Raw genomic sequence first — 11,466 nt, 5'->3', positions numbered from 1 at the left:
TTGAAAATAATCCTTTTTTTGATGGGCTGTTCAAAGTAGAAATAAAAGAAACTTAATTTTTGAGTCAGAAAGACTTGATGAGAAACCACAATTGCACAAATTTAGTTTTTTTTTATTCATTTTTTGAAGCCCTTTAGCAAAAAAAAGTTCTATTAGGAAAAATTAAACCAAGAAAAAACCTAAACCTTTTTAATATTTAAATCTGTAATAACTGGTCAGTCTACACAATATTTATTTGACAACTGTTCTGGAATACTGATTAAATTCTCAAAACTGTTTCCAGTTTGACTCCTTTACTGGACAAAAAAAGACATTTTATGTAAATTTATGACGACTGGTGCAATGCATGCTGCCACGTTATAATTATCATCAATCAGTCTGCTACACAGTGCAAAAGTACTGTCATAAAAATGTATATTAATGATGCCTGAAGAAATATGAGTCACAAGGAATATTTAATAATTAGCTGATACAGAAGAGAAGGGTGAAGGTTTGTTATAAAGTAAAGGCAGAAATAGTTCAAATGAAACCTTGTGCCTGAATTTTCTTCAGTATAAAGAAAGAAAGGAAAAACATCATTCCAGTCACATTGAAGTGGTTTTCCTCTCCACCGGGTCTTTCTACCCGACAGGATCCCAGTCGTCCAGCCGTTCTGTCCGTGCAGTGAAAGCTCTCTTCTCTAAGAGCCGCTGCAGATCACAGAATTACTTTACAGGAAAAAACAAATCCAATGAATTTCACATGAAAATCACATGAGAGGACTTATTAGTGAATTAATCCATTAGCCTTTAGTTCGACTTTACACAATGAAAGCAACACAAAGAGCCTTACAGAAAATCAAAACAGAGTGGAAAAAAGTAGAAGAAGTAATGAGCAAAACAAACAAAAGCATGAAAAGAATGCAGAGATGTTCAGTTAACTGATTGGCTGCTGGTTTGAGATATTGGATTATTATTTTGTTCATAATGACAGTTTAAAGCGAGACACTAGAAGAGGACAAAGTCACAAAGTGCTCAGAGTTCCTGTCATTGCAAAGCACAGCAACTCTTTCTTCCCCAAGAAACGTTTCATGGACTAGCTTTGCACAAGAGGTAGATTTTTTTCTGCTGAGCAAAGGTGGAAGTTGTCAAGTTTATCCTGTGAAACAGAACCCAACATTAAATAGGCATAGACAGATGAACTAATTAAGTAAAATGAGGTTGTCAAAGTAAAAATGGGAGCCAAAAATACAATGGCTGCTGTTGGCTTCTGAGCAGGCAGATGTTATTTTTCCACATCATTTTTACTTTTATTTTTATTTGTAGGTAAGATTTTTTTTTATGTTCCCACGTTTTTGTTTTTAACAAACAAAAACAAACCCCGGATCCAATATTGCTGCCATTTTTATACAACCTGGTGAGAATTGCAGGAACTATTTGTTAGCACCTTTGAGAGTTTTTACCTTGGTCTGGTGCATAATGCTGTATTTGTGAACATGCGTTGTAAGAGTTTGAATGAATAGCAATTAGCTGGTTAGTTAAATAATTACTAAATGCCACTGCTTTTCTCATGCAGTCAGGTGTGACTTTACTCCCAGATTAATTGGTGCTTCAGTAACTTTGTCCTTCTAATATGTATTAGTGTTAAAACACCAATTATCAACCAGCTGGGAATATATTTTCTGCTTAAAAGCGTCTAACTGAACCTTGGTGCAAAATTTCTAAACTATCCCATTAAGCATTTGATATTCATTATAGACAAATGTCTTATTTGCCTAACGCATCAGCGAGGTTATGTAACCGCTGCAGATAAGAGATCTGATATTTGTGCAACAAGCAGTCTGTTAAATCACCTCTGACAATGTATGGCTCCACTAAAATCCAACTCGAAGCTACTGAGATAAGAAATATGAACATTTCTACAGGTAAACACAACGGCTGCAGACGTCTGGAGTGGTTCGCTCAGAAAAACACACAGAATGGAAAAGATTTAGAAGAATAAACCATTAGATGTGAGGGACATTTTAATCTGAGCTGATTCAAATCAGAAGCTTTTTTTATAAAAAAAAAAACAAAAAAAACATTCATTTGTAAGTTGTTTTCCCCAGACTGCATGTAAATAAGCGAAGCCTCATGAATTTTGGATTCTGGCTTTCGCTCAGATGCCCGTTTCAAAACACTAAAATGCGTACAAGCACTATTTATAGCAGATCTGCATGGATCCTCACGTCAGTGTGGATTGGGCTTTGGGCGGTGGCGCTGTTGAGAGCCCTTGGTCTGATTGCTTGTGGAAAGGCTCACACTGACATCTCTGGGGATGGTCTGCTCTAAATGCAGGTTAAGTCTGCAGCACAAAACTCCTTGGAGATGTTCTGTCCTCCACATTCCTGATACCACACTTGTAAGAAGAAAATGAAGTTGATTGCTCATGAAGTTTAGAATTAAGTGGCCTCCATTTGAAGTCAATTCAGTGGGCATCCACAGTAAGGAAAGGAGATGACCTAAGAACAGCAGAGGTACTTTTATGAGGACAAGGCAAAAGGTCCTTTTCAAGGAAATCTTGAAAAGACTCTGGAAATTTAGAGGTGTTGAATCAGATCAAGGAGGGATAAGTCTGCAGTGAAGCCCACAAGAATAGATCAACCTGTTGGAAAAAAAACCCTCAACAGTAGATGAGTGTGACAAACTGATTCACTGTGTCCAGAGACCAGAGGAAGGTCAACAGGGACGACTGAGTTCTGAAAACCAAACAGTAGCTCATGTGAATAAGTTTGTTCACACAATGAAGTCATTAAATTATCACCCTCTGGCTACTTCCTGTTGTCTTCTTTGCAGCAGTGGCAGTGATCATGTGACTCGTGTGATGTGAAACAAGTCCTTCCTTTACAGTTTTGTGAAATAAACAAAATTCAATTCAGCAGAAAAACCACCTCATCCTAGCAGCAAAACATTTGATTGACAATTGAGAGTTTTTTCAAAAATTTTTTTCAAAGTTTCTATTAAGCAAATACATTTTCAAAAATATCAAATTTGCACAACACAAGATGCTTGTTCTTAAATCACAGCTCAGTAATAAAAAGGTCTTGACACATTTAATCCTTTTCCCAGGCGGAACAAGCTTAACTTCAGGTGCTAAATGAATACTTTTAAACAGGTAAGCTTCTGAATAAACAGTGCTGAATTTGTATTATTTCTAGTAAGTTGATATTATTGCATAATTCATAAAGTGTCATTCCACGTTACTGAAATTTCAGTGTGAAAACTTGAGAAAACCCAGAGAATCGGTGTGACCTTTCCTAAATTTGATTTGACTATTCCTACTGTCTCTTCGTTCAGATGGCAGTGTGTTTGTCTAAACCTGTTTTTTAAAGCTCAAAATCAAAATATTTTGCACCTAAAAAAGCTCTCCATTTCTGATTACTTGTAAATTTTTTGACAAATAAAAGAGGTGAGCACAGAGGATAAATATATTTAGAATTTTAAACACATCAAAAGATGCAGTGATTGATCCTCCCAAACTGTCCCTCAATGTTTATCCTACACTCCATTACCAACTATTCCAAATGTTGCTGCTTGATTTTTAACTCTTCTACTTGTCTTATATGGATTTTTGTTCCAACCAGATACACCAAGATGAAGACAGCCACAAACATCTACATCTTTAACCTGGCCCTGGCCGATGCCCTGGCCACCAGCACGCTGCCTTTCCAGAGCGCAAAGTACCTCATGAACACCTGGCCCTTTGGACAGGCTCTGTGCAAGCTCATCATCGCCATTGACTACTACAACATGTTCACCAGTATCTTCACCCTCACTATGATGAGTGTGGACCGCTACATCGCTGTGTGCCATCCCGTCAAGGCATTGGGCTTTCGGACACCGGTCAAGGCCAAGATGATCAACGTCTTGATATGGGTCCTGTCGTCCGCGATTGGGGTGCCGATTATGGTTATGGCTGTGACCAGAGTGACAGAGGCTGGTAAGGAAACAATCTCATTCACTATGAGGTTTATGACATTTTAGGTTTCTTGAAGACTTAGTTATTATTATTTTTAAGGGTAATTTATTTTCTGGTATTATTTGCACTGGAGGTACTTAAGCTGATGTGAATAGTGGTACTAATAAATATATTTAGGGCTGCATTCACACCAACTCTGTTCAGTCAAACTTCAGTTTATTTGCCTAGAATGTCAGGTTCTAGGCAAACAAACGTTGGGGGAGGTGTGACTCCACAATCAAACTCTGATGCAAACTAAAAAGGCAAAAGATCAAAATCTGACCCCACTCCTTTCTTGTTTATGTTTCATGAAGAAGGAAGTCGTGCTCATATCTTCTTCTTCAGACATTTTCAGTAGTTCTTGGTGCAGTGCCACCACAGGAGTAACATTTTTTTAAGGGTTTAGTTTGTTTGACACAGTGCAGTGTGAAACGAACTGCTGTAGCTGATTCTGACTGCAGTGGATCAAATTGGACTGAGGATGATAACATAAAATTGGAAACAACTGTCATATGAAATGATTTGAGACAACTATTGTTCTCAGTTGGCATTATGAAAATAACCTGCAGCAGTATTACTCAGTGGTGCGCCGGTCCAATACTAATATCAGTCTGGGATCAGCCAAAAAATGAACCACAATCAAATTATATCTTGCATTTAAAATATGTGATATAAGCATTTAGGAATGCTGAAGAACAGCATTCCTTATATGACATATATGACAGTGTTTGAATGGTAGACCCAGTGGTTAATAATAAACGGCTCAGTCGTTCTCATACCTATTGCTGTTAACAGTTATTAAGAGCAATATCACATGACCAAGCCTTTTCTAACATTCCACACTATAAAATAAGAAATAACAGTATGTATGATTCATGCTGATACGGTATCAGGTCAATATCGGTATCGGCCGATACTCAAATCTCAGCATTGTATTGTTAGTGAAAAAGTCGTATCGAGACACCCCTAGTGTTAGTTTTGCACTTTTGGAGCCTACTGGAGATGATAACGCTTGTAATCCTTTAGCTGAACTTCAAGTCCATCAAATTGTTTTTTTCCCCCTGTTTTCTTTCAGGTAACATTACATGCATGTTGAAATTTCCTGACCCTGACTGGTACTGGGACACCGTGACTAAGATCTGTGTTTTCATCTTCGCCTTTGTGGTCCCTGTGATGGTCATCACTGTTTGCTACGGCCTGATGATCCTGCGTCTGAGGAGCGTCCGTCTGCTTTCGGGCTCCAAGGAGAAAGACCGCAACATGCGGCGAATCACCCGCATGGTCCTGGTTGTGGTGGCGGCCTTCATCATCTGCTGGACCCCCATCCAGATCTTTATCATCGTGAGGACGATGGTGGAGATCGACACCAGGAATCCTTTTGTCATAGCCAGCTGGCACTTGTCCATCGCCTTGGGCTACACCAACAGCAGTCTCAATCCTGTCCTCTATGCCTTTTTGGATGAAAATTTCAAGCGATGCTTCAGGGATTTCTGCCTGCCCTGTCGGACCCGCATGGAGCAGAACAGTGTGACCAGCGCCCGCAACACCACCCGGGAGCCGGTGTCTGTCTGTGCTCCGACCGAGGCAGGAAGGAAGCCTGCATGACTAGCCAAGGAGAGGGTCCCGCTTAACTCCAACATGAGCACAATCCATCAAGATCCACGGTCACAGGACACCCTGATCTCCACCACAGAGTTTTGATGCCCAGTGAAGGTAAAGTACTGGGGTAAAATAAGCTGGAATCTCTGAGCGCACTGTCAAAAACAGTGTCTGACTTTGACAGATTGTCCAAAGCCCATCATCCTACGTCAAGATCATGAAACAGAATGCTCTTAGTTTTCAGCTCAGAGTGAGATGGTAGAAGAGTTGAAGAAAACAGCAGCAGCTGGTACACTTTGAAGGATTTCAGTGATTGCGTTGGCAGGTGAAACACCCACATCAGCAAAAAACAGCTTCAGTGTTCTCACAATGTGAGAAATATATGACACACCAAACCAACGACGGCTCGGTGGAAGAGTCCTCCCCTTGAACAGATTTGATCAAAAGGAGGCCACAACGAACTGTGCTGCACTAGAATGAGTGATTAGAGTATTTTAAAGTGTTTCTTGTTAATATTTAGAAGTACAATCAATTTCAAATTAGATGGAAGGATACATATCACAAAACGTCTGTGTCTGGGTGTCTGTAGGCCTACTTTGGGATCAACATTTGTTGGTACTCAGCTGTCCACTGGAGACCACCTCTGGCTGCCTCAACCATGACGACGGCTTAATGCCTGAAGACTAATACTTCAGAGGCCGCCAGTGACATTCTGTTCAATTTTACTCCATGACAATAATTAGAAAAAGAAACTCTGGCATCTGTCTCGCTCTGTTGAACACTTGTGAAAAGTTTGCGGTGCTCTCTGAAGCAATGACTTACTCTGGGAAATTAAGCTTCCTCAACCAACAGGAATCAGACCGGAGCCAGCAGTCCTGGAAACAGAGACGGAGGTGACGGATGATGACTTCAGCTGAGCGGACATGCTTTACACGACCGTTTGTAAAAGAAATCAAATCCAACTCAAACGTGGGTTTTCCTGCAAGTTCAGAGTTGAAATTATGACAACAGAGAGAGGTGTTTGAGAGACATTAAGCACATCTGAACTAGTATGTAGCTTTTCAAAACTATTAACACTACTTTCACTTTTCACCATTTTCACTTTGTGTTGCATTAAAACTAGTGTGGGATTCAATAAAATTATTTTTAATGGAGTTAATTGCAGGGTCTGTAATTAACTTAAGAAAAGGTGGAACCATTACCACATTGTAAATGAGGTAAACTTTTGCATTAAAACAATTTAATCTTAAGTTACTTTAAGAGAAATGCTGAGGTGCTTTGTGATCGGTTCTGCTTTGAATATTAAGGTTTTGCTGCTGTTTGTTTATTTCACGCAGAAAAATACGAGAATCCAAGTGAAAATACTTCATGTGTAAAAACGGCCTAAGAAACTGTGTTGGACTTTCTCACTGGCTCCAAGATGGAGACAATAAATAATACATGCTCTGTAAACAACATGAGATGTAAATGTACAGCATGTGATTTGTTTCCTTGTGTTACTGTATTGTGTGATGTAGTGTGTATAGCTGTTCATTCTATGACCATTGCTGCCTTTGTTGGGTGAGTGAATGTCTCTCAGAGCACATAACCTTTACAAATTCAAATATCTTCAGGATAGAATGTAATGTTCTCTACATCATGGATACAGATATTCAGTTTCCAGCAGATATTTTTTTAGGCTAACGGTGCCAAACATGATGCAGTTTCTTCTTCTTTTGGATGCTTCCTGAAGGGATCACTAGACTGAATCATTTGCATTCATTTCACTCTGTCCTCAATGTTGTTATTCACTACATTCATGAGCCTTGTTTTCTCTGTGACCTTCCTCTTCTCCGCCTGTAGCTTAGCTCCAAATTCTAAATCATATGTCCGTATCCGTCCTCTCCTAACCATCTTAGCCTCCCTGGCTTTCCAACCTAAGCTGTCTTTCTAATACATAAATCTCAGCAGTAGCTGCGTTTCTATTAACCATATAATTGCGCAATTTGACATTTTGAAAATGAATTTGCTTAATGGGAGCGTACCAATTTGGAAAAACCCCGTTGTTTTTCCATAAAAAAGTTGGTGTTAGGGTGAGGTGATTTTTCTGGCTTTATCAAAAGTGCAATGGAAACACGAGTCACATGATCAACAACTTGATGTTGCCACTGGCACAAATCATGAAGAAGACATGTTTTATTAATGACTTATTTACATGGGATATTCATGGATTCTTAATTAATGGAAACAATGCAATTGTGGAATTGTATTTTTTTGACATTAGCGGAAAATTGAAAAAGTTTTTCTCACATTTGTAATGGAACCGCAGCTAATAGAAACCTTTCCTTCATCTCTGACTCTTGTTGCCATTCTCTCCATCCAGTTGGCCAGAGGTAATTAAACTCACACTGTTCTTTTAGCCAGTAACTGCTCCTTCTGTTAAACCACATAACCCTGCACCACAGAAAGAACGGGTATATCTGAAAACTAAATATTGTAGAATCAATCCAGTACCAGGTAAATACAGGGCCAATACCAATCCTGATATCAATATTTTTTGATTTACTTTTGATAATGCATCAAACTTTTCACAACTTAGGTACCAGACGTTTCTCCTATGTTTTGCTCAAACATAGGAGAAAACATGTTTGAGCAAAACATGTTTTCAAGAAAGAATGTTTTCATTCTTTCTTGAAAGAATGTTTCAAGAATATTTCTTGAAACATTCTTTAAAACGCAAAAAAAAAAAGATAATTAGAAAGCAAATCACATTTTTTTTAGATAAAGAGACCACAACACAAAATAAAAAAAAAAATTCAAGAGGGAATCTGAAACTAAGACGCTCGTATCAATCCAATACAGACACGACTTGATATTGATATTATCGATCTTTGTGATTGACCCGCCTACTGAAAGCTGACACACCACTGTTTCTTATCTTGCCACCTAAGTTGGTGTATGGACTCACTTACCTCATTCCTCACTCTGTATTCATAGAATAAAGTTCTGATGTATTTTCAAATACAAAGCAAGTTTAGGATAATTGCCAACATTTATCTACTCCAAGTTCACTGAACTCCAAAACACAGTCCATCTGTTTGTCTTTGGTTAATAACTGGAACACTAATCAGTATGTTTGATGTATATTTTCTTGATGATGGGATTTGACAAAATGTAATGCTTACTGTTTGTTTCATAATTGTTTACTGTGTTATATTTTATGATGTAAAGCACTTTGACCTGCCTGGTTCTGAAATGTGCTGTACTAACTCGACTTGTAGTTAGCTGTGGTTTAAGGTGGCCTCTGTGTCAGGAAGGATAAGTTTGTCCTATTTTGACTCATCAAGATGGAAAAATTTGCAGCTCCTCTTTTTCTTCTAGTTTTAGACAAAATCGGATATTTCACTCATATCTTGTTTATGTAAAGCTTCAGTGCTGTATTTTTTAAAATTTATATGTTGTTAAAATTGTCATTTTTTGTTTTATTGCTTGATACTTTGTTGCTGTAAATAACTTAGCTTGATGACATTGTTGGTGTTATGTTGTAGTTGTAATGGCCTGTTATCATCTGGCTTTATCCTGACCAGGACGTCCTGGAAAAAAAGATGAATAATGCCAGTGGATTTCTATGCTGGAAAATAAAGTTAAATTAAAAAAAATAAGAATAAATTATTTATTATGTCTTTAGTATCAGAACCACTTCAGCTAGATGTAGAAAACAATGCTCCTCTGTTTTCTGGGGGGCGAACCGTCAGATAAGGCGGTGTTGGTGTTCCCGCTAAATCCTGAATATACCCAATTTGGGTTGTTTTGGACTTTTTATCGCAGCCTGTGGGGTTTTTCCCTGACTGGGAACGAGAATACAACCTGCTGAATGTGACAGGTAGCCAATCAGAAAGCGCAGTGACGTAAGAACAGAGGGGAATCCCAAACAGCTGACATATCGACATATCGCGCAACTGAGTCCGGTGGATATCGGAGATATGTGGAAATGTTTATTATTATATGTAAAGGTCCTTATTATATATGTTTATGTTTATTCAGTTAAAAATGTTAACTATGAAAAAACACAGTCACCTCCAAATCATAGTGCAGCAAATAGAGCGGCTGCTCCCGTTGTCTTTTATTTATTGCCTTTTCTTTTTGTTACGTCTTTTATCTCTTAAAATGACTCTGCAAACTATCACTATTGCTTCTACATCGTCATCCGTGTTTGGTTATTCTAAATTCCCGTGTGCTATGTTGGGAGTTTTGTGGATTTTCTTTTGGAATCGGGATGTTTGTGACTGGAATCGGTTCGTGTTGTTTGTTGTTCCTGCCGTGTGGCTGGAGACACGAACCTATCGAACCTGTTGTACTTTTATCAGCTCTGTGGTCACAGAGGTTTGGAGAATCGGCYGACAATTCTTAAATCTTGCTGTCTAAACCAGACTTAAGACTCACAAGCTCTACTCATCTCCTCTCGACCACTGCCCAAACACTCTGACTCTGGTCACTATGGTAACGTTTACATATCCCTTCAAAATAAGATACAGATGCGCCACAAAAACGAACATTTTACTTTCATGAAAATTTTAACTCACGATAATGACAAACGGGAGCCCTGAGCTTGTTTCTCTGTAACGAGTGTCCGATCTGGGAGTGATGGGAGAAAATAACACCCGAAGTGTTGCTTATATCCACAGCCTGCTTGGTCTCTACGTGGCAAAGCAGCTTGAAGCTTCATTGCCTCATTAGMAGCCGGTCGCCGCATGTTACGCAGATCGGCTTGTAATGTGGGACTGACCTACCGGTCCGGGATGAATCCATTCTCCTGTCTCTTCTCTGGGTCTTTTCCCCTTTGCAAAGAAACTTTCCAACAGTGGTGGAGAAAGTACTCAAAAAATGTACTTAAGTAAAAGTACAAATACACAGTCAAAGATGTACTCAAGTAAAAGTCAAAGTACCACATTAACATTTTACTTAAGTAAAAGTAAAAAAGTCCTGGCTTTTAAAAATACTTAAGTATTAAAAGTAAAAGTACTCGCTGAATGGATTACCTAATCACTAATATCATTAAGTGAACCGATCATATTTAGTTTTAATACATCAGAAATGTGCCATTTTAATGAACACTACCACAGATTAAACATGTTCTTATTGTGTTTATTCTCTGTAACAGTTTAGACTTAGATATGTGATTCTATGAATCATAATTTCAGGGATGGAAACATTTTGTCTCCTGTCCTAACAGCATGAACTTCATTAGTCACATTTATTTAGAAAGAAATCTAACTGAAAGGGGATGGAAAGAAGGTGAGGGGAGGCAACCAAGGAGCCATGTAGCAGAGTTGTAGTCAAGACCACCGAACTCGAGACCAAGACCAGCGCCCCGTGCTAAATGACACAATAACATTAAGTTTACCTATCAAAATTGGTTYTCAGATTGATCTGAAAGATCCACATTCCCATAAAAACACCTAGATATTAAATACTTAGAGCTRAAATATATTTAACCAGTATCAATTAAAACTCACTTCATTCTGTTTTGCTTTCATCGCTGTGCTACAATCCGCAGAGGTCTCCTGCCATCCCTAGAAAAATAACGCCCTGGGCGGTTGCCCATATTGCATATGTCAGAAACCACAACTGAAACATCGCAATTAACGGTAAATAACGTTCAACTATGAATACTGTCCAACGGCGCAACAAGTAACTAAGCAGAATGAGCATCGTGACTGTTTTCATCCTCCCACTGCGATGTTTGCCACCATGACAGGAGACGAAATCAATCAATGAGCAATGAGCATGCTCTGTGTTCATACGTTCAACTTTTACTTATACAGCGATTAAATAAATGTGTGTATGTGTATAATATATATATATATATACATATATACATATCTACCGCAGTATATATCTACTGCAGTGTAC

General features: G+C 38.5%; 1 protein-coding gene across 2 annotated transcripts in view; it reads left to right on the top strand.

Annotated features, from left to right (window-relative positions):
* Nucleotides 1-9,205, top strand: part of oprd1a (opioid receptor, delta 1a) — a 12,634-nt gene extending 3,429 nt beyond the window's left edge. For both annotated transcript variants that reach the window (XM_008421328.2, XM_017307667.1), the window contains 2 exons: nt 3,602-3,957; nt 5,051-9,205. In XM_008421328.2, coding sequence (XP_008419550.1) covers nt 3,602-3,957; nt 5,051-5,580 — 886 coding nt within the window. In that variant the 3' untranslated portion in view covers nt 5,581-9,205. The remainder of the gene's footprint in view (nt 1-3,601; nt 3,958-5,050) is intronic.
* The last annotated feature ends 2,261 nt before the right edge of the window (nt 9,206-11,466 follow it).

This window comes from Poecilia reticulata, linkage group LG11, assembly GCF_000633615.1.
Source record: "Poecilia reticulata strain Guanapo linkage group LG11, Guppy_female_1.0+MT, whole genome shotgun sequence".
Lineage (NCBI taxonomy): Eukaryota > Metazoa > Chordata > Actinopteri > Cyprinodontiformes > Poeciliidae > Poecilia > Poecilia reticulata.
This window is presented reverse-complemented; position numbering and strand designations above follow the sequence as displayed.